Below are 26,299 nucleotides of genomic sequence, written 5' to 3' on the forward strand. Positions count from 1 at the left end.
CATGGTAAGAGTCCATTTGGCATTACAACAGTAAGCTAAAGGGGACAGGGGACATTAAGAGAACAGGGGGCTCAATTGAACCAGTCCATTGTTTGTGCTGTTTAGCATCAGTTCCTCTGAGTCCTTCCTCTTTTCAGAGGCTTAATTGCCGTAAACAAATGCAGTTTAATGGATGGTAGAGAGGGAAAAGGGAAAGTAGGGCGCTGGCTCTAATCTGTATTCTTGCTGGCTCTGAGACTAGGCTATAGTAGAGGCTGCAGGCTGAATGTCTGGGCTCCTAATATGGGCTTAATACAGTAAATTCACAGCCAGAGAGGAGGGACAGAGTGAGCTCAGTGGTATAGAGGATAGAACCTCAAACACAAGCCAATAGCCAATGTCATACAAGCACAGGGGCATAAATTCTGCATCCATAGCTTATGTTCTACAAACACAGGCATATACGGTCTTCTGTAGAGCCTAGTGAGCTATAGCCAATACCTTTACTGGACAGCCATCTTCAAATACATAATAATAAAGTCCTGTACTAGGTGGAATCATATGGATTTCATTGACCTATATTCCACAGTACAACAGTTCTAATATCTCACCCTGCTGCCCACAGTTGAAATAGAAGCTTGGGACCTGAGCGTTTGCTTTGCGCTGCTATGGCTATGTACACACTATCTCCGTCAAAGGGAATTGGAAATGTGAGAACACCTGATTGTTGGGATAACACAGAGGCCAGAGAGGGAATCGGTATTTATACGTCCCAAATGGCACCCTATGTAGAGCACTACTTTTGACCAGAGCCCTTTTGGCCCTGGTCAAAAGGAGGGCACTACATAGGGTGCCATTTGAGACGCAGTCAAAAACATATCATCAGGAAGTTTCCCTCCTATTCCCTGGGCTGTTATAGAGGACTGATGATGATGATGCAGTAGGAGCATTGAGCTGTGCTCTACTTGTAACAGGGACACAGGTCCATAACTAATTCATCTAACGGAATGGGAGGAGGAGTGTGAAGAGACAGGGAGAAAACATTCCCTCGCTCCTGTTCTCAAACAAGCCCAGCAAAAGGAGTGTATGATCCCTGACAGCGACATTCAGCAGTGACATGAAAAGCTTTTAGCTCTCGCCGGCAAGCACAGGCCAGGGATTCTATAGAACACTGAGCAAAGACAGTGAAAGAGACAGGGAGGGAGGGAGACAGGGAGGGAGGGAGACAGGGAGGGAGGGAGGGAGGGAGGGAGGGAGAAGGAGGAAGGAAGGAGAGAGAGGGATATGGTGAAGATAAAGAGGTCTGGGAGATATAGCCACGGGCGAAGAGGATGTGGTTGTTTTTTTATTTCTCTGTCTCTGGCTGCCCGGTGCTCTTAGAGACAACCTAACGTCTAGATGGCTGGCTGATTCACTGACAGAGTGCACTGCAGATACACAGGTTGTGGTTTTTACTATCTGAGAGAACAATAACAGATTTCAGAGAGGCATGAGTACGTGCAGACCGATAAAGATACAGACACACACACAGAAATGCAACCAACCCACACACACACCACCTCAAAACACGCACGCACGCACGCAGATAGAAAGAAAGACACACACACACCCCCTTACCTCCTGGTATCGTCATCCTCTTGTGTCCTCTGGGTCCTAACCCAGTTCTCCAGCTGCCTCATGGAGTTGGTTCTGGTCAGACTCTTCTCTGGCTCCGGGGCCTGCTGGTTCTGGTTCTGAGGCGGGTCCTGGGCCTTTCCTGCTCCTCTCCCCAGGGTGCCTACCACCTCCCCTGGGCTGTGGTCCCCAGCCCGCTCCCCAGAGCCGTTGACCTGTGGTGGGGCCATGTGCTGGGAGACCTGTACCTGGCGGGAGGCTGTAACTGCTGCTGCGATGGCTGCTGCCTGGGCTGGTTGGAGCTTGATGCTGTTGATTTTAGTCAGAGGCCTCTCAGCACTGCCATCCCTCTGGAATCCATACTTGTTCCCTTCACGGAGGGTTCCATACTTATCCACTTCCCTAAGAGTACCATACTTATCGAGCGTCCCATACTTATCTCCATCCCGCAGGGTACCACACTTACTCCCTTCCCGTAGGGTTTTATACTTCTGTCTTTCATCAAGGGTCCCATAACGATCGGACCGATCTTTCTCAGTCATAGACGTTTGTCTCTCTACCCCTTTCTGGTGGTTGTATTTCTGTCCATCTTTTTGGAGGGTGTATCTCTCTCCTTTTTGCAGTGCATATCTCTCTCCATCTTTCTGTACCAAGTACTTCTCCCCGTCTTTCTGAGGTGCGTATTTCTCCATTTGAACATCTTTCTGCACAGCATATCGTTCGCCTCCATCTTTCTGCAATGAATACCGCTCCCCGTCTTTTTGCAGGGCGTACCTCTCTCCGTCTTTCTGCAACAGGTACCTCTCCCCATCTCTCTGCAGCGTGTAGCTCACCCCGTCTTTCTGAAGGGAGTATCTCTCTCCGTCTTTCTGCAGGGTGTAGCGCTCCCTCTCTCTCTGAAGGGTGTTGTGTTTCCTGTCCCCGTCCGTGCGGTCCATGCTGCGGGTCAGGGAGGGCTGGCGCGGCTCACGGTTCCTCTCGTTGTTCTGGATCTCTGGTCTGGTCAGGACCCGGTTGTGGTTCAGGATGTTGTTCACCTCCTGGGGACAGCAGCGGTCCACCTTCAACTTATCCAGTCTGGGAGAGAGAGAAAGAGAGAGAGAGAGAAGTGAGGGAGAGAGTGATGGACGAGAGAAAAAGAGGGAGAGAACGAGAGGGGGATTGGAAATGGTAAGAGAAAAAAAAAAGACAGATGACTGATAAAAAGATGACAATAAATATACACCAATAAGCCATTACCAGGCAGGTTCATAGAAAAACATATTTCCACATTCCAACAATGGACTCTTGCTGTGTGGGTGTCAGGCGCTGGGCTCTACTGCTACCTCTCCTCCAACCTGCCTGACTGCCTTCCTCGGGGGACCAGAGAGGAGAAGTGGAAGAGAAGTGAGAGGTTTTGAAAACATCACTGTCCGCCCACAGCACTCCGAGGGCACAGTGAGACGTGGCTACTTTGACTGAGCAGCCATCCACTGCTGCAACCTTTCAGTCTGTTACAGAAAGGCCATTGACAGGTCTGGTAATCCAGAGGGAAATAGCTCAATTCTAGGCTAGCCAGTCTTTTACCGCCTACTGCACTCAGGGACAAGTCACTGTGACAGCCACTTGGGACTGCTAATCTAATGGTCAAGTACTTTATTTATTTCTTCCTGGGGTTTTCCTAGTATTTCTCAGTGAGGTAAAGGTACAGTAACAGCAGTATGTCTAATTTCTATTGCCAGACTTTGGCTGTGGAGTTTACAGACACGGTAGTTCTGTGTAATTAAAGCACGCGGTGGCCTGAGTGCGGGTTTGTGCCCCACGGCATCCCTTTAAGATGAGAGCAGTGCTGAAGTACTTGCAGTGTGCAGACATACAAACAAACCTCCACACACGTCCTGCATCACGCCACAATGACGAAGCTAGGACTGCTGGTGTGCTGTACTTACAGGACTGTGAAGAGTAGGTGTTACTATCCATCTGAGTCTCTCCAGAGTATAAAGCACTGTATGCCCATGTCGAAAAGCCTTCAAGAACAGCTCATGGCTAAAACACTGCAATTACCTACAGCACTAAAAGTATTTTGTTGTATCGAGTGTGAAGTTGCCTCTGATGTGACACATCAACAGAAAAAAGAAAGTTTACCTGGAGGCAGTGAGGATGGATACCATTGCTGTGCTGTATAGCCCTAAAGCTCTAGCTTCTTGTTACCAGCTATGCATCTTCAACACAACATCTGGTAATTGTCTTCTAAACTGATGCGATTTCTCACATCTGCAAGAAATATCGCAGGCTCTCACGGCCGTCCGTTTGCTTACAAAACAAAAGATTGCCCGGTTCAGCTGGTAGCTTTCATTGCCATAGGTCAGGCAATCAAGGCTGGCTGGCTGCTATAGGAAGGATTTGGGTTTGTGGGCAGTTCTATCTGGGTTTACCCACCTTCTGATTGGCTCTGTGTGGACCAGGGCTGCGTCCGTCATCACTTTCATCCAGGACTCCATGTCTTTGGCTGTGTCTGTGCAGAAGTAGTATGTCCTCATGTTGGAGTGGGTTGCCTAGCAGGGAGAGAGAGAGAGAGAGAGAGAGAGAGAGAGAGAGAGGGAGGGAGAGAGAGAGGGAGAGAGAGAGGGAGAGAGAGAGGGAGAGAGAGAGGGAGAGAGAGAGGGAGAGAGAGAGTTCCTAAGACAGAGGAGTGTGAGGAAGGTAAGTGGGTGACCTTGGCAAGACTGCAGGGAGTGTTACATCACCTTCTTTGGAAGAGGTGTGCGCGTGCATGGGTCTGTCGGTCTGTCTGTGCACACACGCCTGTGTGTTTGAGCGTGAATGTGTGTGTGCATCCCTACCGCTCCAAGGCTGTGTAGCTAACTTTAATTACCTGCTAAGCAGGCTTAGGACCATAAATATGAGCGACAGGGAGACACTCCAAGCTGAGTGTTACTCTTGTTTCCTGCTGCAGAGGCAGAGACTGGCACTAAGTCAGTGTCCCAATTGGCACCCTATTCCCTTTATAGTGCACTACTTTAGACCAGGGGTAGTGTACTATATAGGGAATACGGTGCCATTTGTGACACACCCTAACACACAGCAGAGGAGGACAGATAGTAGGGGATGTGGGGGAGTAGAGAATGGATGGGCTTGTTACTGTGTTATGTGTGTTAGACGGTGTCAATGTGTAGGAGTGAATCAGTGTTTACAGTGGTGACTTGTGTGAAACGGTATGTGAGGCTAACATGCTCAAAAAGGTGGATATAGCCGTGTCTGTCTTTCAGTATATACTTTTCTTTATCTTCTCTCTCTGCCCATCTTGCTCCTATCACCCTCTTGCATACTGAGACTAGAAAATCTATGGACTTTATCATGGATCTACGCACAAAGAGCTCTCCGTATACAAACGCATTTTCAGAGATTCTCTGAAAGGAAAGACCAAAAGCGAAGAGAAGCGTGTGTGTTACAGTGTGTTTACACTTTGTGCGGTGAAACATCAGAAGACATTCCCTTTCAATGGAAGGAAAGAGAGAGAAGCGAAGTGGGCGAGGGACTGTTGAGCGATGCGAGCATGGGCGAGGGAGCTGAACAGGGCGGGACTAAAGCTGAACTCTATTCAAATCCTCCATGATATCGCGACGCGAGTGACCAATTGAAGCTCACCATAGCTTCCTCCCCATACTGAATTGTCTGTCAATTGTCTGGCTGTTGATCCATAGCACTACAATAACTCACTACAAAAGCAATATCTCTACTGTGGTATACAGCGGGAAGACGTGCTTCCGCGTAGCCTACCACTGTCTATCACAAAATAAAGTGAGTATCTATACAGATATTCACACATTATACAATCCGGACCGACAGACAAGGGAGGTACGGATTATAGATTTGCCTTCAGGAACAGGATTTCCGGAAACAAGTACAACCCTAACCATTTCTCCGAAGTTATTTTTCAGGCTCCGTATTGCAACCACCTAGGAGGTCCACGCGCAGAAGCGCGGCATACTTTATGGGGCTTTGTCTGTGTGTGTGTGTACAGTACTGACCTTGAAGGCGTATTTCCTGCTGATGTGGTCGTCGACAGACAGCATGGAGATGTGGAAGCTGGGCAGCAGGATACTACCCAGGATGCCCTCCTCCTTCTCATCTACAGGAAAGAGGACGAGAAGAATTGTCATATATGGTTTATAATGTCGATACAGGCTTTGGAATAGTGCATTATGGTCCATCTGGTGGAGGAAAGTCGGGAGAGATCAGAGGAGGGGAACTATCAGCATTCTAACAGGACAGTGGGCACAGGATGTACCGGAAACAGAATGCGGCAGAACTTTGCAGGCACCTTTATCTTTGGTCAGGGTGTGATGGCTAGGTAAGCTGCTAACAAACAGGACACAGGATGTATCGGACACAAAATGTGTCAGAACTTTGTAGGCACCTTTATCTTTGGTCAGGGTGTGATGGCTAGGTAAGCTGCTAACAAACAGGACACAGGATGTATCGGACACAAAATGTGTCAGAACTTTGTAGGCACCTTTATCTTTGGTCAGGGTGTGATGGCTAGGTAAGCTGCTAACAGGACACAGGATGTATCGGACACAAAATGTGTCAGAACTACATAGGCACCTTTATCTTCGGTCTGGGTGTGTTAACCGTCTCAGATAGGACCATTTAAGCTGGAGTTTATCAGAGCATGGCAGAGAGGGGTTGAGCATTGCAGGATATTCACTTTCTTTCTTCACTAAGAACCCCCAAATCCCGGGCTTCCAGCATGTTACACAGTAGAATACCCAAACCAGATAGAACAACAAAACCGTTTCTCCTCGGGCCGCTTTGCCAAACATCTATAATTTCGCAGTCAAATTTAATCCTAACAGCGCAACTTGGTAAACAAACACACTAACTTGAGTGTGATAGCATACAACAGTGTTACTACCGTATCAAAGACAGACAAGTAAACAATGATGGAATCAATCTGTCTGCTGCTCAGAGCGTTCCGTACAGCTGGGTTGTATAATGCCTACACTCTGTTGTAAATCACCATCTGTAGAGTGCAGCACGACTGCAGCAAAACCAACAGAGCCCAAACTCAGCTTCGGGGTTTACTTTAAACAGGCAAGTACAGCAGAATTCCCTGCAGCACTCCATCCCCGCTTCTGCCCCGCTCTCTCTACTGCTGCTGCTGCTGCATTATTAACCGAGAGGCGAGGGGGAGAGGAGAGAGGGAGAGAGATCAAGAAGATGAAATGAGAACACAGCACCTCCTCCTTCTAAAAGTTGCACCTCTACCCATATGTACATACTGTATTAGCTCAATGACCTACCTCGTACCCCTGCACATTGACTCGGTACCGGTACTCCTATATCGCCTCATTACATTTTTATTGTGTTACTATTTCCTTTTTTATTTAGCAAATATTTTTTAACTGCACTGTTTGGAATGGGCTCGTAAGTAAGCATTGCGCTGTTAAGTCTACTATACCTGTTGTGTTTGGCAGATGTGAACAACATTTGATTTGATTTAAAATGGGGTTTTCACTAGATTCTACAAAGAAGAAGCAAGGTGACCTTAACCTTTAAGCTATGTGATGATATGATTAGATTTGATCATTCTGTTGAGACAGAGATCCTGACCAGAGCAGAACCATCAATCAATCAGACATGGTCATTCATATTCCCCCAACAACCTCTCATTCTTGCCTTCAGATAGACACAATTCCTAGTCAAAACCTTACCTCTGAAAACTCATTGACAGACAGCACTTAAGTTAAAATGAAGTGAGTGAAGAAGATAAGAGCGCGAAAGAGAGATAGATGTTATCAGAAAGCATAGCACGTCAACACTCTTAAGAACTCTTCTCTCGTCTCTTGGTTTACCAATAAACAGGAAATTCCCCTCTGGGCATGTCATGAAAGAGCTGGCTGATTGCACTCCGGGACCGTTTAATTGAACAATTTATGGAAATTAAACTCTGAAACCTGGGAGAATTGTGGTACGTCTATGTCCGCAGCAAATACGTTTGCATTTTACTGCTAGCTATGATGCACCTGGTGGATATCCTATACTCAAACTTTGACCATGTGTTGCGCTTTGAGTGTGTGTGTGTCTCACCTCTATAGTAAAACAGGCACATGTCAGACAGCACAAACCACCTCTTCTTCCATAGCTTCATCCCCGTGCTGTCCTACAGGGGAACAGAAGACAGGAGACATCAGTCAGATACTGAGACAGAGCAAAACATTTGGTAGAAGCTGCTCCTTGCCCTCTGATAAGCTAGGCAAGCCTTTCGACAATAATTGGTATATTTCTCCCATCTATTCAAGCATTTGCTATCAGATCTAGTGTATAGAACAGTGTTCCTCAATCCTGGTCATGAATACCTATAGCCTGCCCTTGCTTTTCATCTAGACCTACCTTGGTTTGTTCAATTGGATGCGTAAGTAGAGCTAGGCTAGAACCAAATCCTGCACACCCTGCTGTCCCTCCGGATCTGAGTGGCCAACACCAAGACTGTCACAGAGTTTAGGAAGCAACGTACACACTCCCTCTGATCCCAGACGGTTTCATTAACCACAGCTATCTCCTCCCACTGAAGCAAATTGGCCCTTTTTATCTCTTAACTCGCAGACAAGTTTCCCCTTTCTGTTTTTATCGCTGTATGTATGCGCACATGTGCACGCCTTAGTTGGCTTTGGTCTCGAGATAATAAGCTCCAGTCTTTTCTCTGTAAAAATAACGGCTTCTCGTCTAACGTTGCCTTTATTTTTTATTCATAACAAATAATCCAAGACGGTTTTGTTGTTTTTCCTCATCTTCATACGCAGCTTTCTTTTGACGCATGAGGAGGAGTACAAAGGCATAAAAGAAAAGCCCATCATCAATAAAATATTTCCCCTTTAAGAGAAGACTTTGGTTGTCAGGTTTGAGAAGGAGAAAAGGCACGTCTTGCGAGAGAGAATCAACGCAGCTTTGAAAGGGTAATTCAGCATGGTAGAGAGGGAAGCGCATAAGAGAAAGGTTATTGACAACAGCTCAACTCTAGTTGGAAACTGAGTGATGCTAATGTTGATTGCTCTTAATGAGTGAGTGAGAGTGTGTGTGGGTGCGAGTGTGTTTGTGTGGTGTGTGTGCCAGGGGGTTGAGACACATTGACAAATTGACCCACAGCCAGAGCTTGGTGAGGGAGAGGAAATGCTCAAGTTGCATTGTACAGGTTGAAAGATAATGAGCAAAATAGCTCAGCCACCACAAAGTTGGTCGAGCTAGTCTGTAAAGTGACCTGATTAATTGAGGCAGAGAGAGAGAGAGAAAGAGAGAAAGTTACATCCAATCAAGGATGGTTGTCACTTTGCTTGAGGGACCAGGCCACCGTATCAGTATTAACTAAAACAAAGGACTCAGGCTATTTAAATGAGAATGACAAAATTATGCATCAACATTTAGATTGAATACAATTGCCAGATAACAAGAGACAAGGTCAAACTCTCCCACAAACCAATCTGATTTAAATTCACTGTCTGGGAATAGAGATTCAAAGTGAATGTGTCTCTTTCTGAATGTGAATGAGGATGTCCCTGTTAGATAGATAACTGGATAGCCCAACAGACGTGTGTGTGTGTGTGTGTGTGTGTGTGTGTGTGTGTGTGTGTGTGTGTGTGTGTGTGTGTGTGATGTTACACAGCTGACCGCTGCTGCTTAAGAGATCTGCATGTGTCCATTATTGCAGCTGTAATTAAACCTATTTTAGATTGTCAAGTTCCCTTTGAGTGTCTGTCTCTGTGTGTGTGTGTGTGTGTGTGTGTGGATGTGTGTGTGTGTACACACTACCATTAAAACGTTGGGGGTCACTTAGAAATGTCCTTGTTTTCCATGAAAATATACATGAAATGAGTTGCAAAATGAATAGGACATATAGTCAAGACGTTGACAAGGTTATAAATAATGATTTTTAATTGAAATAAGTGTCCTTCAAACTTTGCTTTCGTAAAAGAATCCTCCATTTGCAGCCTTGCAGACCTTTGGCATTCTAGTTGTCAATTTGTTGAGGTGATCTGAAGAGATTTCACCCCATGCTTCCTGAAGCACCTCCCACAAGTTGGATAGGCTTGATAGGCACTTCGTACGTACCATACGGTCAAGATGCTCCCACAACAGCTCAATAGGGTTGAGATACGGTGACTGTGCTGGCCACTCCATTATAGACAGAATACCAGCTCACTGATTCTTCCCTAAATATTTCCTCCTACTTGTTGTAGGAGGAAATTGGCTCCAATTAAGCGCCGTCCACAGGGTATGGCATGGCGTTGCAAAATGGAGTGATAGCCTTCCCTCTTCAAGATCCCTTTTACCCTGTACAAATCTCTCACTTTACCACCACCAAAGCACCCCCAGACCATCACATTGCCTCCACCATGCTTGACAGATGGCGTCAAGCACTCCTCCAGCATCTTTTCATTTTTCCTGAGTCTCACAAATGTTTTTCTTTGAGATTCGAACACCAACTTAGATTTGTCTGTCCATAACACCTTTTTCCAATCTTCCTCTGTCCAGTGTCTGTGTTCTTTTACCCATCTTAATATTTTCTTTTTATTGGCCAGTCAGAGATGTCTTTTTCTTTGCAACTCTGCCTAGAAGGCCAGCATCCCGGAGTCACCTCTTAACCGTAAACCGTTGAGACTGGTGTTTTGCGGGTAGCTACAGTGCCTTCGGAAAATATTCAGACCCCTTGACTTTTTCCACATTTTGTTACGTTACAGCATTATTCTAAAATGGATTAAATAAAAATCCTCAGCAATCTACACACAATACTCCATAATGACAAACTGAAAACAGAAATACCTTATTTACATACGTATTCAGACCCTTTGCCATGAGACTCGAAATTGAGCTCAGGTGCATCCTGTTTCCATTGATCATCTTGAGATGTTTCTACAGCTTGATTGGAATCTACCTGTTGTAAATTCAATTGATTGTACATGATTTGGAAAGGCACACACCTGTCTATATAAGGTCCCACAGTTGACAGTGCATGTCAGAGCAAGAACCAAGCCATGAAGTCGAAGGAATTGTCCGTAGCGCTCCGAGACAGGATTGTGTCAAGCAACAGATCTGGGGAAGGGTACCAAAACATATCTGCAGCATTGAAGGTCCCCAAGAATACAGTGCCCTCCATCATTCTTAAATGGAAGAAGTTTGGAACCACCAAGACTCTTCCTAGAGCTTGCTGCCTGGTCAAACTGAGCAATCGGGGAAGAAGGGCCATGGTCAGGGAGGTGACCAAGAACCCAATGGTCACTCTGACAGAGCTCTAGAGTTCCTCTGTGGAGATGGGAGAACATTCCAGAAGGACAAACATCTCTGCAGCACATTACCAATCAGGCCTTTATGGTAGAGTGGCTAGACAGAAGCCACTCCTCAGTAAAAGGCACATGACAGCCCGCTTGGAGTTTGCCAAAAGGCATCTCTCGACTCTCAGACCACGAGAAACAAGATTCTCTGGTCTGATGAAACCAAGATTGAACTCTTTGGCCTGAATATCAAGCGTTACATATGGAGGACGCCTGACACCATCCCTACGGTGCAGCAACGTTCCACATCCAACCTGACAGAGCTTGAGAGGATTTGCAGAGAAGAATGGGAGAAACTCCCCAAATACAGGTGTGCAAAGCTTGTAGCGTCATCCCCAAAAAGACTCTATGCTGTAATCACTGCCAAAGGTGCTTCAGCAAAGTACTGAGTAAATGTGATGTTTCCGTTTTTTGTATAAAAACTTGTTTTTGCTTTGTCATTATGGGGTATTGTGTGTAGATTTATGAGGAAAAATAACAATTTAATCAATTTTAGAATTGATTTTACATGTGTGTGTGCAGGTGGCGATCCCCACAAAGCCCTGTCACACAGACTCTCTCATCAACCCACTGAGGAAGACTGTGTAGGCTGCACACTTCCACCAACACCCACTCATCATCACACATACTGCAATCAGCCATTTGATTTGCACAGGTTCTTCAATTCTCTAGACTATTTTGAGAGTAAATTGCAATTAAGTAATTTAGTCAAGTTCTTCTATACTGGGAACTACAAACGATGTACAACTTTCCAATACCTGTTTGTAAAGCCAGTTGCTCTTGACCGCCGGGGCATTGGGGTTCCTCTTAATAGAGTTGGACCTCTTGCCAAAGTTATGGACCTTTTTGTAAGACCTCGAAGGCTGAAAATGTAAATAGACAAACTGTCAGTATACTGTATGTAAAAACATTTATATACAGTGCCGTGAAAAAGTATTTTCCCCCTTTCTGATTTTCTTATTTAAAAAAATATATATTTTTGATACTGAATGTTATCAGATCTTCAACCAAAACCTAATATTAGATAAAGGGAAGCATTGTTCACAACAAAAAAGTATACTTATTTTATTTAATGAACAAAGTGCAACACCCAATTCCCCTGTGTGAAAAGGTAATTGCCCCCTTATACTCAATAACTGGTTGTGCCACCTCAGCTGCAATGACTGCAAGCAAATGCTTCCTGTAATTGTTGATTAGTCTCTCACATCGCTGTGGAGGAATTTTTGCAGAACTTCTTTAACTCAGCAACATTTGTTGGTTTTCAAGCATGAACTGCTTGTTTCAAGTCCTGCCACAACATTTCAATTGGGATTAGGTCAGGACTTTGACTAGGCCATTCCAAAACTTCTAATTTGTTTGTTTTTAGCCATTTTCATGTGGGCCTGATTGTGTGTTTTGGATCATTGTCTTGACCCAGCTGCATGTTGCATGACCTAGCTGCCCTTCGGCTTCAGTTCAAAGCATCCCCAAACCATCACACCACCACCGCCATGGTTCTTACTGTGGGAATGCAATGTTTGGTTTTCGCCAGGCATAATGGGACCCATGTCGTCAAAAAGTTCTACTTTTGACTCATCTGTCCATAGAACATTCTTCCAAGAGTCTTCCAGGTGCTTTTTGGCCAAAAAAAGTCCCGTTTTGACTGGCGAAAACCAAACACTGCATTCCACAGTAAGAACCTCATACCAAAGGTCATGCATGGTGGTGATAGTGTGATGGTGGGGATGCTTTGCTGCCTCAGGACCTGCACAACTTGCCTTAATAGAAGGAAGCATGAATTCTGCTCTATATCAGAGAATTCTACAGGAGAAAGTCAGGCCATCTGGCTGTGAGCTGAACCTGAAACACAGCTGGGTCATGCAGCAAGATAATGATCCAAAACACACAATCAAGTCAACATGAAAATGGTTAAAAAGCAACAAATTTGAAGTTTTGTAATGGCTTAGTCAAATTCCAGACCTAATCCCAATTGCGATGTTGTGGCAGGACTTGAAAACCCACACATGTCGTGGAGTTAAAGCAGTTCTGCATGCAAGATTGGGCCAAAATTCCTCCACAGAGATGTGAGAGACAGAGCAAAACATTTCACAAAGCATTTGGTTTGCAGTCATTGCATCTAAAGATGGCACATACAGTTATTGAGTGTAAGGGGGCAATTACTTTTTAACTCAGGGGAATCAGTGTTGCATAACTTTGTTAATTAAATAAATAAAATGAGTATACATTTTTTTGGTTGTTTGTAAACTCAGGTTCCCTTTGTCTAATATTAGGTTTTAGTTGAAGATCTGATAACATTCAGTATAATTTTATTTTATTTTTAAAAATATGAAAATCAGAAAGAGGGCAAATACTTGTTCATGGCACTGTATATATACACACTGAACAAAAATCTAAACGTGTTAGCTGGGACAAAACTGTGACACCAATCAGGCCCTCGAGAACTGGAGTTGCCCACCCGTTTTAGAGAATTTGGCAGTACGTCCAACCAGCCTCACAACTGCAGACCACATGTAACGACGCCAGCCCAGGACCTCCATAATCCAGCTTCTTCACCTGCGGGATGGTCTGAGACCAGCCATCTGGACAGCTGATGAACCTGAAGTATTTCTGTAATAATGCCCTTTTTTGGGGAAAATCTCATTCTGATTGGCTGGGCCTGACTGCCCAGTGGATGGGCCTGGCTCCCAAGTGGGTGGGCCTATGCCCTCCCAGACCCACCCATGGCCGCGCTCCTGCCCAGTCATGTGAAATCCATAGATAAGGTCCTACTGAATTTATTTCAATTGACTGATTTCCTTATAGGAACTGTAACTCAGTAAAATAGTTGACATTGTTGCGTTTCCATTTTTGTTCAGTATATATACACAAACATATTTCTGAAGATGCATGATTAGAGGAGGAGAGTTACAAATTCATTCAAATTATCGTCCTCTGTTAGTAAATATAGGTGAAGACTGTTAACCTGCATTTGGCTCTTTGGTGTTAATAAACAAATAAAGTTAAAAAGCAACAGAGGGAAAAGGTACAGTATTCACCTCATTAAACTAGCCCATTCTACAAGACCATCTTTACTGAGAGAGGGAGAGCGAGAGACAGAGAGAGACCGATACAGAGAGAGAGAGAGAGAGAGAAAGAGAGAAAGAGAGAGACTAATTTACAGCATTGCAGAACCTTCTATCCATCCCTACATCAGCTGAGCATAGTGCTACAGTAGCTCGACCCACAATAGAGTTCCACAGTATGTAATAATACCCAGGGAAATAGTTCCAATCCAGATCATCACGGTATTTGTAGGTCTGTATGATAGCCACATTAGCAGCCAATTAATCCAGGCGAATATATTGCTAAAAGTCACCTTCTCCGAGAGATTTACATGGTTATCAAAATGTCACACCAGGGTAAGCCTATACGAAACACAGCCCTTATTTTAAGTGTTACTAAAATCCCCTATGGGAAAAATAACTGGAACCATTTCCCTGTTTGACCGCTAGATTTTATGGGTATTATGACATCTCCACTGTAGGGCTCTATGATAACTTATCAATAATTACAGCTCATTAATAAATACATGCCACCAAGCTACATTTTTAGTCAGTGTAAGCCGAAGTAAAACATCATTAATTCATGAAAGCATGCATATTTATAAACTGACACGCTGTACAATAAAATCACTTGGTGACCATTCTAGAATTGTAACTATCTGTGACAGGCCTGGGATAATCCAGCACATATTATCTCATGTAGAGTCCCTGTTCTGATGCTCTCTGTGGACTAATACAGCTCTCAGAACATTGACTTCATGGAGAAAATGGGAGAGATCACTGACCCACAAGACTCCTCTTAATATCCCAAAACTGGGACCTTTATCTCCCCTCTCACAGGCCCCTATTAGCCAAGTCACTCTTGATACAGTACATTAATCCCACCCTGTCCTTGTACATGCATCATAATTGCATGACATCCATTACAGTGGCGTCCATGTGCTCTTTAGGAACCCCCAACAAATCCTCTCAGATCCAGGGAATGGGTCTAGTGGTCTATTAGGGATTGGGTGTACAGGCCGACGTGGAGCACTCACCCGTGTGGCGGGGCTACTGCCAGGGTAGGTGCTATAGTCTGACCCTCCTGTGAAGTTAGACGCCTCGCTCATGGTGCTCATTGGGCGCTCCTTCTTCACTCTGTCACTCTCCTCTGATGGAGCCTGCTCTGGAGCCTTAGGCCTGGGGGGTGGGGGAGAAAGAGAGAAATGCAGTCGAAAATGAGAAAAGCGACATGAAGATTACACAAATGAGGCTCGGACTCAACTTCAATCTGTGGGATTAATGGGCGGGTTAAGAGGCGAAGCATTGCAGCTGTGTGTATGTGACACTGATTGCTCTGCGAAAGAGCTGCCTGACGGCCAGTCTGTCTAGCGCTATCGGTTCGGCAGTTTAAACTGCAACCACAATGAGAGCCCGTCTCTGTTAGAGCCAAACCCTGCCGTTAGAGAAAGAGAGAGAGAAAGAGATGCAAAAGAAAGAGAGAAAGGCCCCATAAATCAAACCAGTTACTCACTCTGTCACCTCTGATATATTCCTCCAAGTCAGACCACTTTAAATCGCCTGCCAACCTTGCCTGACAAACTAAATGGCCTCCCAATCCAAATACAGCAAAGTTCAAGGTCCCCTAGGCTAAACTACCCAGCACCAAAGGCTTTAACGCTTATAACAATGGTAGCAAAAAATAAGCTAAACTCGCCTATAAATCTTCCTATTTGCAGAGTTGCTACATCTAGAGTTGTATTCAGATCAGTACTGTCTCTGAGCAGTGGCCTATATTCTGTGTTTCCAAGGGGAGTGCTGATGTGACTGTGTGGGCAAATGACAGTATCTGGAGCGTGGAGGGGGGTAGAGAGAATATCTGTATCTGTCTGTCTGGGAGATAATAAAGCTGGGTTTTTAGGTCCCCACCTCACAGGAACAAACACCTTGTACATGAGCGTACACCGCTGATTTCAGCTCTGGTAACAGATAAGGTATGAAAATCCACTTTACCGTCTTCTCCCCTCCTCTCCTGCCAGCTATCATCCCCTAAAGAATGACAAATATTATCCTATATTTTCACTTAACCCATTCCTCTCCTCTACTGTAATCGTCACCTCTCCTCTCCAACCCGCCATATAAACAGGTCAGCCTGTTTGTCCGTCACAGAGCCTGTGATATGATTGGATCATGTGTATGACGCTTGCATGCAGGGATGTTGCAAGACTGGTCAGACAGGACAGGAGGTTATAACAGGATTGTTATGACAGGTATGTCAATGTGACTTAGACATGTGAACGTAGGGGCAAGGTTACTTCACAGACACACATTAGTTCAGCTTGGTGTTCAAAAACACAAAGGCCAGGCCTCAAATATGATAGCAATGACTGCTGTTCACTTACACACAATGACACATACATTCTTAACAATACACAGAGTGTACAAAACATTAGGAACACCTTCCTAATACTGCACTCCCTTTCGCCTTGTCCATTCACCCTCTGAATGGTATACATACACTATACATGTCTAAACTGTCTCAAGGCTTAAAAATCCTTCTTTAACCCATCTCCTCCCCTGGTCAGTCTGTCATGGAAAGAGTTCCTAATGTTTTGTACACTCAGTGTATATCAACATTAAAAACCTATTTATTGTGAATTGCTAGATAGATATATAGTTATTATCTTCAAAGTGGATAATTGTCTTCGCAGCCCATTTCACTGGATCAACCTCCATTGTGGCTTTACATTCCCTAAATGCTTGTCAAATTATGTTACTGTGGGCTGGTGAACCGCGCGTGTGACCTTCCAAGCCACACGGATTATCACGAGTTAATTCAAGCGTTTGAGAGCGATTGAGGGAATGATGCATATTAACAGATATTAAATGACACTCCTCTCAGCTGAGGCTGAAAAGTCTCCAACTCCAACGCTTGTTTCCAATCAAGGCTTTCTGGCATTAAAGTGTGTGTGCGCATTTCAAGCATTTCCAGAGGCAGGTCCAGTGAATAGGTCTGTGAATTGCGGGGCAATGGATGACATCATCAATAGAACTGAAGAGTGACTCATGCAAATCGTAGATCATACAGTCTTTCTATACGGCATTCACTTTGTCACTTTTCTCTCTCTCTTTTTCTCTTTCTATAGATCTCTTTGTTCCTCTCTTGCCCTAATAATGCTTCTCTTTTTCACCCTCTATCTCCCCCAGGTCTTTATCTCTCTCCCGTCATCTGTATGTCTCCACCTTCCCCTCCTTCTCCCTCCCACACCCTCTCTGTCGCCGCTGCTGGTAGAAATCCCTAGCAGTAAACCGGTGTATGACCTCTCTGAGAAGGGCTGTCGACCCACACAGCCAGGCACCTAGATCATCCCAGATCACACAGCCTCTTCCTCATGATCAATGGCCCCGGTGTGTGTTAGTATGTCAGCAGGGAGGATGAGAGAGGAAGAGGAAGATAAAGGTTACAGAACATGCCTTCGAAGTGACGCACAATAAGTATTTCTTAAAGCTGCATTGTAGTTGTGACGTGGTTGTGTTGTGAGATACTGGAGCAGTTTGTTACTGTCCGAAAGACCTGGGCTCAAATAGCATCGGTTTCCTTTCTAATACTAGTTTCTGTCTGGAGAATCAAAACGGACAGAGGTAAATGGTAGACCCCATTGCGAGGAACAATTATATAATTTGATTCAGGCTTGGAGACAATGTATTTTAACCCGTTGCGATCACACACATACACAAGCTATAGTAGTTTCATGATGGAAGCTAAGCTTCATTTTTCCTATTAAATATACTTAAAGACAAATCGGATGGCACAAATAAATCGTGCATGTCTTAGCATTAGCAATGCATAGCAGGATTTCAGGCAATCCAACACATGGCAGACGCTGCATACGGTTAGTGGTAGGACTGACTTAATGAGACAGAGATAGAGGCAGGACTTCCAGAGAGACAGATGAAGAGGCTAGGTAGAGCAAAGCATCCATCCAGCCCATAGCTATGTATACTATATTACCTGTTTGATACAGGGTCTGTAATAGGGTCTGTAAGCAGGTTGGCTGTAACAGGGTTGACTGTAACAGGGTTGACTGTAACAGGATTGACCGTAACAGGGTTGACCGTAACAGGGTTGACCGTAACAGGATCTGTAACGGGGTGGACAAGCTTTGCAGAAGTCACGCTAGAAAACAAAAAGGGAAGGAAACAAAATTAACTGAATTAAAGAATAATATCAAACAATCTAACCTGAAAATACCAAACACATGATAAACTAATTATATGTAATCATGACATTTAACAAATAAACATTCACATCAAACTTAAATGAAATTATAATTGTAGTCTTCAGGGATGTGTTTAGGCCACACATTCTGTAAATGCAGGGATATCCATTGTGAAGAGAACATTACAATTGCATTCATTTATGCCATTTAGCTGACACTTTCATCCAAAGCAACTTACAGTCATGCGTACATTGTTTTATGTACGGGTGTTCCCAGGACTCAAACCCACTATCCTGGTGTTGCAAGCACCGTGCTCTACCAACTGAGCTACAGAAGACCATTACCTGTTTACGTTACATAAGCCCATTACCTAGCGCTAATTGACATTCCCCCTCTAGGCTACTGGCAGCTCTGTACTGTAATTAAGGAGATGGGTTTATTTGGAGGACAGTCCCTTCTCCTTGCCTACTTCCTACTCTCCAACTCCAGTTTCTCTCTCCCTGTGCCATATGAAATCTGCCCCCTGCATAGCCCCTTGCTTTAGGGCTTCTTCCCTTGCTTGCACACAGCTGGACGCCGGGCAGCATTCAAATATATCATCATAATATGGTAATTTTGCAGATGCTTTTATCCAAAGCCACTTACAGTTAACACATACTGAACGTGGCTCATGAGGTTATCACATCTAGTATTCTGGAGAATTGCACATCAGAAAGCTGACTCCCATCTAGCACCAAATACAGTGGTCCTTTCTCATCTCGTCTTGAAGCAAGACAGGTTTCATATCAACAGCTTTGATGGCAACACCATCATCAGTTTAATACCAACCCAGGCTGCCATCTTCCTTTAGCATGCAGCTTATGTGCTGTGATATCAATATCAGTTTCCCTTCAGAGTAAAACTAGCTGATTGCTGTCCAGCCCCTTCCTCCCCTCAAACCTAACTGCAGTTTGGTCTAGCACTAAAATGTGGCAAGGTTAAACATTCTGTGTGAATGAATTCATATACTTCAGAGGGGGAAGATAGGGGAGAAATAAGAGGGAGGCAAGAGAGGATGATGGACAGGAATGGAGCAAGAGAAGAAAGAGAAGAGGGAAGAGCGAGAAAGTGGAGAGTGAAAAGTGGAATGTAGAACAGTGCCTTCAGAAAGTATTCATACCCCTTGACTTATTCCACAATTACAGCCTAAATTAAAAAAAGAAAAAGAAAATCTCACCCATCTACACACAATCCTTAATGATAATTTATTGAAAATGCAATACAGAAATAGCTCATTTACATGAGTCAATACTTTGTAGAAGCACCTTTGGCAGCGATTACAGCTGTGAGTCTTTCTGGGTAAGTCTAAGTCTCATTCCACTACTGGATTGCGCCACATTCGTCCATTATTCTTTTCAAAATTCTTCATGCGCTGTCAAATTAGTTTATGATCACTGCTAGACAACCATTTTCAGGTCTTGCCATAGATATTCAAGTAGACTTAAGTAAAAACTAACTTGGCCACTCAGGAACATTCATTGTCTTCTTGGTAAGCAACTCCAGTGTAGATTTGGCCCTGTGTTTTAGGTTATTGTCTTGCTGAAAGGTGAATTCATGTCCCAGTGGCTGGTGGAAAACAGACTGAACTAGGTTTTCCGTCAGGATTTTGCCTGTGCTTAGCTCAATTCCTTTTCTTTTTTATTCTGAAAAACTCCCCAGTCCTTAACGATAACAAGCATATCCATAACATGATGCAGCCTCACTATGCTTGGAAATATGGAGAGTGGTACTCAGTAATGTGTTGTATTTGCCTCAAACATAAGTTTGTATTCAGGAAAAAAGTGTATTGCTTTGCCACATTTGTTGCAGAATTACTTTAGTGCCCTTTTCCAAACAAGATGCATGTTTTGGAATATTATTATTCTATACAGGCTTCCTTCTTTCACTCTGTCAATTAGGTTACTACTGTAGAGTAACTACAATGTTGATCCATCATCAGTTTTCTCCTATCACAGCCATTAAAATCTGTTACTGTTTTAAAGTTACCATTGGCCTCATTGTGAAATCACTGAGCGGTTTCCTTCCTCTCCGGCAACTGAATTAGGAAGGACGCCTGCATCTTTGTAGTGAATGGGTGTATTGATACACCATTCAAGTATAATTAATAACTTCCCCAGGCTCAAATGGATATTCAATGTCTGCTTTTTTAAATTTTTACTAATCTACCAATAGGTGTCCTTCTTTGTGAGGCATTGGAAAACCTCCCTGGTCTTTGTGGTTGCATCTGCTCGACTGAGGGACCTTACATGTAATTGTATGTGTGGGGTACAGGGATGAGGTAGTCATACAAAATCATGTTACACACTATTATAGTGTATGCAACTTATGTGACTTGCTAAGCACATTTTTACTACTTAACTTATTTAGGCTTCCCATAACCAAGAGGTGGAATACTTACTGACTCAAGACATTTCAGCTTTTCATTTGTAAACATAATTTCACTTTGACATTATGGGTTAGTGTGTGTAGGCCAGTGACAACAAATCTAAATGCAATCCATTTTAAATTCAGGCTGTAACACAACAAAATGTAGAAAAGCCAAGGGGTGTGAACAGTTTCTGAAGACACTGTAAATGTTGCTGTGATGGATGATGAGAGCAAGGCCTCTCCTTTAGGCCCAGGGTCATTGCAGAGGTGGAGGACATTTGAAATCTAATTCTGAGTGCTGAATAAGTTATGTGAAGAAACACAAGGCCATTAAAAGTGTATATGCAGAAATCATTCCACCATTTCCTGGTTGCTAAACCTAATAAGCTAGTAAAGTGTAGAGAATCATTGTATCATCTAAACCACTGTGAAATATATTTTCCGTACCTAAAAATATTGTCGTTTCAGCGGTTTGAAGCTGGTGTACAAAACTGAGAGTAAAAGACGAAAACAAAACTTAAGAATGGGAAGCACAGAAATAGTGCACATCAAACAAATCTACTGCTTCTTAAAAACTTTCTTTCAAGTAGAACGATAGCTCTATAACTCACATTTCTATGTGAATTTGGACAGGTCGCCCAAAAAGTGACATATTGCCGCTTTAAAGAGCGTCTTAAAAATAATATAGGATATATAATATAGGAAACTTGAAAATATTACAATAAATATGAAAAATGGTGAAAGGGTATAAACTAATGAGCCAAGAAGTTAACTTTTGTATACTTTCTTTTGTCTGGATATTAGGCACACACACAAAGTGACATTTCTGCACTATAAAGCGGAGCTCAGTGGTTTGTGCCTGAGGTCTAAAGAGATTTAAGCAGAGTTTTTTCACACTGTAACCAACTCATTACAGGGTCTGGCTGGACCAGGAGCACTGATCCTATTGAGAATGAGAGAGAGCGGGAGAAAGAGAGAGAAGAAATTTGGAGAGCGAGAGAGCGTGTGTGTGGGAGGGACAAAGGGAGAGACTACGCATGAGGAGGAGAATGAAAGAGGGAGAGAAGAAAGGTGAGGGTACATGGGTGAGTCGGAGAGGCAGAGGGGGAATGTGGGCGACATGTGGAAAGAGTTGGAGAGAGAGGATGTGTGGGTTGAAGAAGTGTCACCTGGTTATCAAGGAGGAGTGCTTCCTTCAGAACACCATTCATCCACATTACACCCGCTATTAGGTCTATAGGGAAGGTGGAGGTGTGTGAGGGAGAGGTGACATTTATCTCAAGTAGATGACTTCTTATCCCCTATTCGCTTCGAAAACTTTCCTTTTCAGAGATTTATAAAGATTCTAATACTAGAGTTTTATAAAAGGAGTTTTGACGTGTCAATCACCAGGGAGAACGGTGATAATGTCGACCAGGATTCAGGGACAGCAGTTCAGATCAACGAACGTTCAGAGAACACACTTCTTTCAAAATGCAGTGATGGTCATAAAGCAGAGGATGTTATACTCTATTTTATCCCCTTCTATATACAGTATATTAGTTATTTTATCACCTTTTATTTATTGCTGCATTAGTCTCTCATATTCACTGTTATTTTACTATTGTTATTACTATTTTAATTTATCTGAATTTTATTCAAGTCCATCATGATTTAATATTTTCATAGAAATGTTGTGTTATCTTTTCTCACCTTTTTAATATTTTATTAGTTAAGCACCTTGAAATACATTTGCTGTAAGAAAAGTGCTATATAAATGAAGTTTGATTGATAATACAGTCTTCAGACAGACAGAGAGACTGAGTGACAGGGCCAGCCAATTAACATTGCTTTGTTATCCGCTCACGGATAGGCCGACGCTCGCTGGATAATCAGGATGTGAAGCTGCGTTTTTCCACTGGGAAGAATGAGCACATTTGCTTTCTGTTGATTCAAGTATTCTGCCCTGACATTCTCACAACCTACAAGGAGCTGAATAGAAAGTGCGTCTTCATTATGAAAAACCAACACATTCCAGCAGTCAAGGCTTGGTCAGCCCAAGAACCCTAATGAAGGTGGTGGTGTCGAGTTGGTGTTTGAGATGAAAGAAACATTTTATACAAGTTGAATTTCCTTGATATGACTGATGTAAGAGCTTCTTTCCATTTTTGTTCTCGTGATCGGAGGAGACCCTCATCACACAAACCTTTTTGTCTGTCACCAACACACCTCAATCTGTTATATTTGACTTTCTCGCCTCACTCCCAATTAACAGTTAACACATATTTGCATATTCTCCTCAGACAACCTCAGTGCGGTGCTAATAGAAAGAGCAGACCTGGGTTCAAATAGTATTTGAAATAATTTAAAATACTTTAGATGGGCTTGATTGAGCTTGCCTGCCGAATTGGAACCAATGGAATGCTCACAAAAGATCAAACCATTTCCACTTGGCACTCCAGTTAGGCTAAAGCAAACGCTAAAACATTAGAAAGATTTCAAATGGTATTTGAATCCAGGTCTGAGGAGGAGAATGTGATGGAGGGGATAATTGGGACGGGGTGCAGAGCAGAGTGGAGGGGGGTTGTCACTCAACAGCACAGCCAGGAAGGAAGGAACAGACTACAAATCTCCACAACAACCTAATGTTCCATCCAGAAAAATAGGATTCAAACGTGGTCATGACTGCATCTGAGATGGACCATATAATTCCCTAATTTCCTTGTTTTTGAGGTAAAGTGAGGAAATGGCTGCCAAGCTTAAGGAATTTCTCCATCTATCTCTGTATGTGTCTCTCTCTCTCTCTGTGTGTGTGTGTGTGTCTCTCTCTCTCTGTGTGTGTGTGTGTGTCTCTCTCTCTCTCTCTGTGTGTGTGTGTGTGTGTGTGTGTGTGTGTGTGTGTGTGTGTGTGTGTGTGTGTGTGTGTGTGTGTGTGTGTGTCTCTCTCTCTCTCTGTGTGTGTGTGTGTGTGTGTGTGTGTGTCTCTCTCTCTGTGTGTGTGTCTCTCTCTCCCTGTGTGTGTGTGTGTCTCTCTCTCTCTCTGTGTGTGTGTGTGTGTCTCTCTCTCTCTCTCTGTGTGTGTGTGTGTGTCTCTCTCTCTGTGTGTGTGTGTGTGTGTGTGTGTGTCTCTCTCTCTCTGTGTGTGTGTGTCTCTCTCTGTGTGTGTGTGTGTGTCTCTCTCTCTCTCTGTGTGTGTGTGTGTGTGTCTCTCTCTCTCTCTGTGTGTGTGTGTGTCTCTCTCTCTCTCTGTGTGTGTGTGTCTCTCTCTCTCTCTCTGTGTGTGTGTCTCTCTATCTCTGTGTGTGTGTGTGTCTGTGTGTGTGTGTATGTGTGTCTCTCTCTCTCTGTGTGTGTGTGTGTGTATGTCTCTCTGTGTGTGTGTGTGTGTCTCTCTCTCTCTCTCTGTGTGTGTGTCTCTCTGTGTCTATGAATGTGGCGCGTCTATGAATGTGGCGCGTCTATGAATGTGGCGCGTCTATGAATGTGGCGCGTCTATGAATGTGGCGCGTCTATGAATGTGGCGCGTCTATGAATGTGGAGTGTCTCTGTGCGCGCAGGTCTCTCTGCGCGTGGTCTCTCTGCGCGTGGTCTCTCTGCGCGTCTCTGCGTGCATGTGCGCGTGTCACTCTCTCCGTCACACTCCTTTCTCCACTATAACTACGGTGGTGGTTGGTGGTCTTAGAAAAACAATATTTAGACAATATGAAAAAATATATGAACAACATCTTGTTTTAGCACGACCAAATTGTATATCGTGCAGACTCTGGTTAGCTACCTAGCAGCTACCTAAGACGTAGCTGTCTGCAGGTCAGTTCATTCCTGTTCATTCCTGAGAGACGCCATTCTCTGTCTGTTTGGAAGTAAACAACTCTGGCTTCTCCACACACGCATGTACAAGCCCGCACACACACAGCAAGCTACAAAAGGCAACCGGTATTGACTTTGCTGGAGGACAGCTTGCAGGGGGAGAAGAGAGAGCAGTGTGCGTTGGGTAACACTGTCTGTTCAGGTTGAGAATGTCTGGACAGCTCTGACAGGCCTTTGAGCCTGAACTCAGATATGTGTGTACACACACACACACACACACACACACACCTCTCTACTCCAACACTCCTCTTCCCTGGCTTCTCCTCCCTCCATCCTCTCTCTACCGTGGGTGTTTTGGAACGTGTTTTGTCTGAGAGCCCTTATCAGAGCTCGGCAGGAAAGATTGGCGAAGTAGCAACGCTGCCTTCCATTCCCAAATCCTCTCCAAGAGTTCTGCAGCTGTAGCCACGGCACAGTTGAACCAAACACACTCACATTTTCCTTCAGATTAAGTTGAGCCAAAGACAGGGAAGGTGAATGGTGAAGTAGCAACCGCTGCCTTCCATTTCAAAAGTCTCTGGTCTCTCTGAACTACAAGCAGTTAAACCCAAACCAAACTCACACTGCCCTGTGATTTCATAACGTCTCTTTAGAAGAAGGGAGACAGAGGCATAGTTTCTCCATATTCCGCAGGGTGCTTTGTGTGAAGCGGAGGTCTGGCACTCTGGATCAGACGTCACAAGACTCTTCAACACCTCCAGGAGTACAATGCACTCTATATTCCATAAAAGCCACTCTTCTCACAGCGTCTCAGTCAATTTACAAAGGCATAAAAGCTCAAACTGTGAATATATGCCATTGTGAATACATGCTCAACTACTGAATATATCTAATTTACGTAAACACCACATAACCAATTTAGTACATCATTTAACATGTAATATACTGTGACGTGATCTGACAGTAAGGTGGGCCCTGAAGCATTACTGGAGGACAAAGTTGTGTGTTTTAGAAGTTTCATATGAATGTGATTCGTTGAAAACTTCCCTGTATTTCAACTCACACTGTGACATACATCTTGTGCCATAAAGAACGGACACAGGATGCAGGGGTGAGACCAACCCGGCATTATAGGTTCATGTGTGTGCATGTCATTCCACTGGTATGTATGTTCCAGTCATTCCACTGGTCAGGGTGTGGGAGAGACGACACTTACTGTTCGTTGACGACAAAGATGCAGTTGTCTTGTGAAGGAAGACCAGAGACTGGATGCTTACAGGTCACCTTCCGCTCATTGTGACTGAAGAAAGAGAGAAAGAGAGGTGGGGGGAGAGAGGGGGGCAGGGAGAGAAAGGATAAAGAGAGGGGAAGAGAGAAAGGGGGGACAGGGAGAGAAAGGGATAAAGAGAGGGGGGAGACAGGGAGATAAATTATAAAGAGAGGGGGGAAGAGAGAGAGAGGGCACATTAGTCCACCAAAATCATACATTGAGTAGACTTAATTAATAACAGCATTGTTAAACATCTTCCTCCACACAACACTAACCATACGACCCATCATCAAGCATATGACCCATAACCATATGACCCATTGTCAACCAGCCAATAGTAACCATATGACCCATTGTCAAACAGCCAATTAATAACTATATGACCCATTGTCCACCAGCCAATAGTAACCATATGACCCATTGTCAACCAGCCAATAGTAACCATATGACTCATTGTCCACCAGCCAATAGTAACCATATGACTCATTGTCCACCAGCCAATAGTAACCATATGACTCATTGTCCACCAGCCAATAGTAACCATATGACTCATTGTCCACCAGCCAATAGTAACCATATGACTCATTGTCCACCAGCCAATAGTAACCATATGACTCATTGTCAACCAGCCAATAGTAACCATATGACTCATTGTCAACCAGTCAATACTAACCATGACTCATTGTCAACCAGCCA

The 26,299-nt window shown here is 44.0% G+C and overlaps 1 protein-coding gene across 9 annotated transcripts in view; it reads right to left on the reverse strand.

Annotated features, from left to right (window-relative positions):
- LOC115198767 (pleckstrin homology domain-containing family A member 5) overlaps positions 1-26,299 on the reverse strand; it is a 142,125-nt gene that overhangs the window by 27,306 nt on the left and 88,520 nt on the right. For 8 of the 9 annotated variants that reach the window (XR_003879291.1, XM_029761030.1, XM_029761028.1 and 5 more), the window contains exons 4-11: positions 25,550-25,633; positions 17,934-18,098; positions 14,980-15,121; positions 11,660-11,764; positions 7,666-7,738; positions 5,604-5,704; positions 4,012-4,127; positions 1,597-2,670 (exon numbers count right to left, since the gene is read on the reverse strand). Coding sequence is in view for 8 of the 9 variants with exons in the window: in XM_029761030.1 (XP_029616890.1) it covers positions 1,597-2,670; positions 4,012-4,127; positions 5,604-5,704; positions 7,666-7,738; positions 11,660-11,764; positions 14,980-15,121; positions 17,934-18,098; positions 25,550-25,633 (1,860 nt within the window). In the remaining variant the exon portion in view is untranslated. The remainder of the gene's footprint in view (positions 1-1,596; positions 2,671-4,011; positions 4,128-5,603; positions 5,705-7,665; positions 7,739-11,659; positions 11,765-14,979; positions 15,122-17,933; positions 18,099-25,549; positions 25,634-26,299) is intronic. The other variant, XM_029761027.1, reaches the window with a different exon arrangement.

This window comes from Salmo trutta, chromosome 8 (assembly GCF_901001165.1).
Source record: "Salmo trutta chromosome 8, fSalTru1.1, whole genome shotgun sequence".
NCBI classification, from domain to species: domain Eukaryota; kingdom Metazoa; phylum Chordata; class Actinopteri; order Salmoniformes; family Salmonidae; genus Salmo; species Salmo trutta.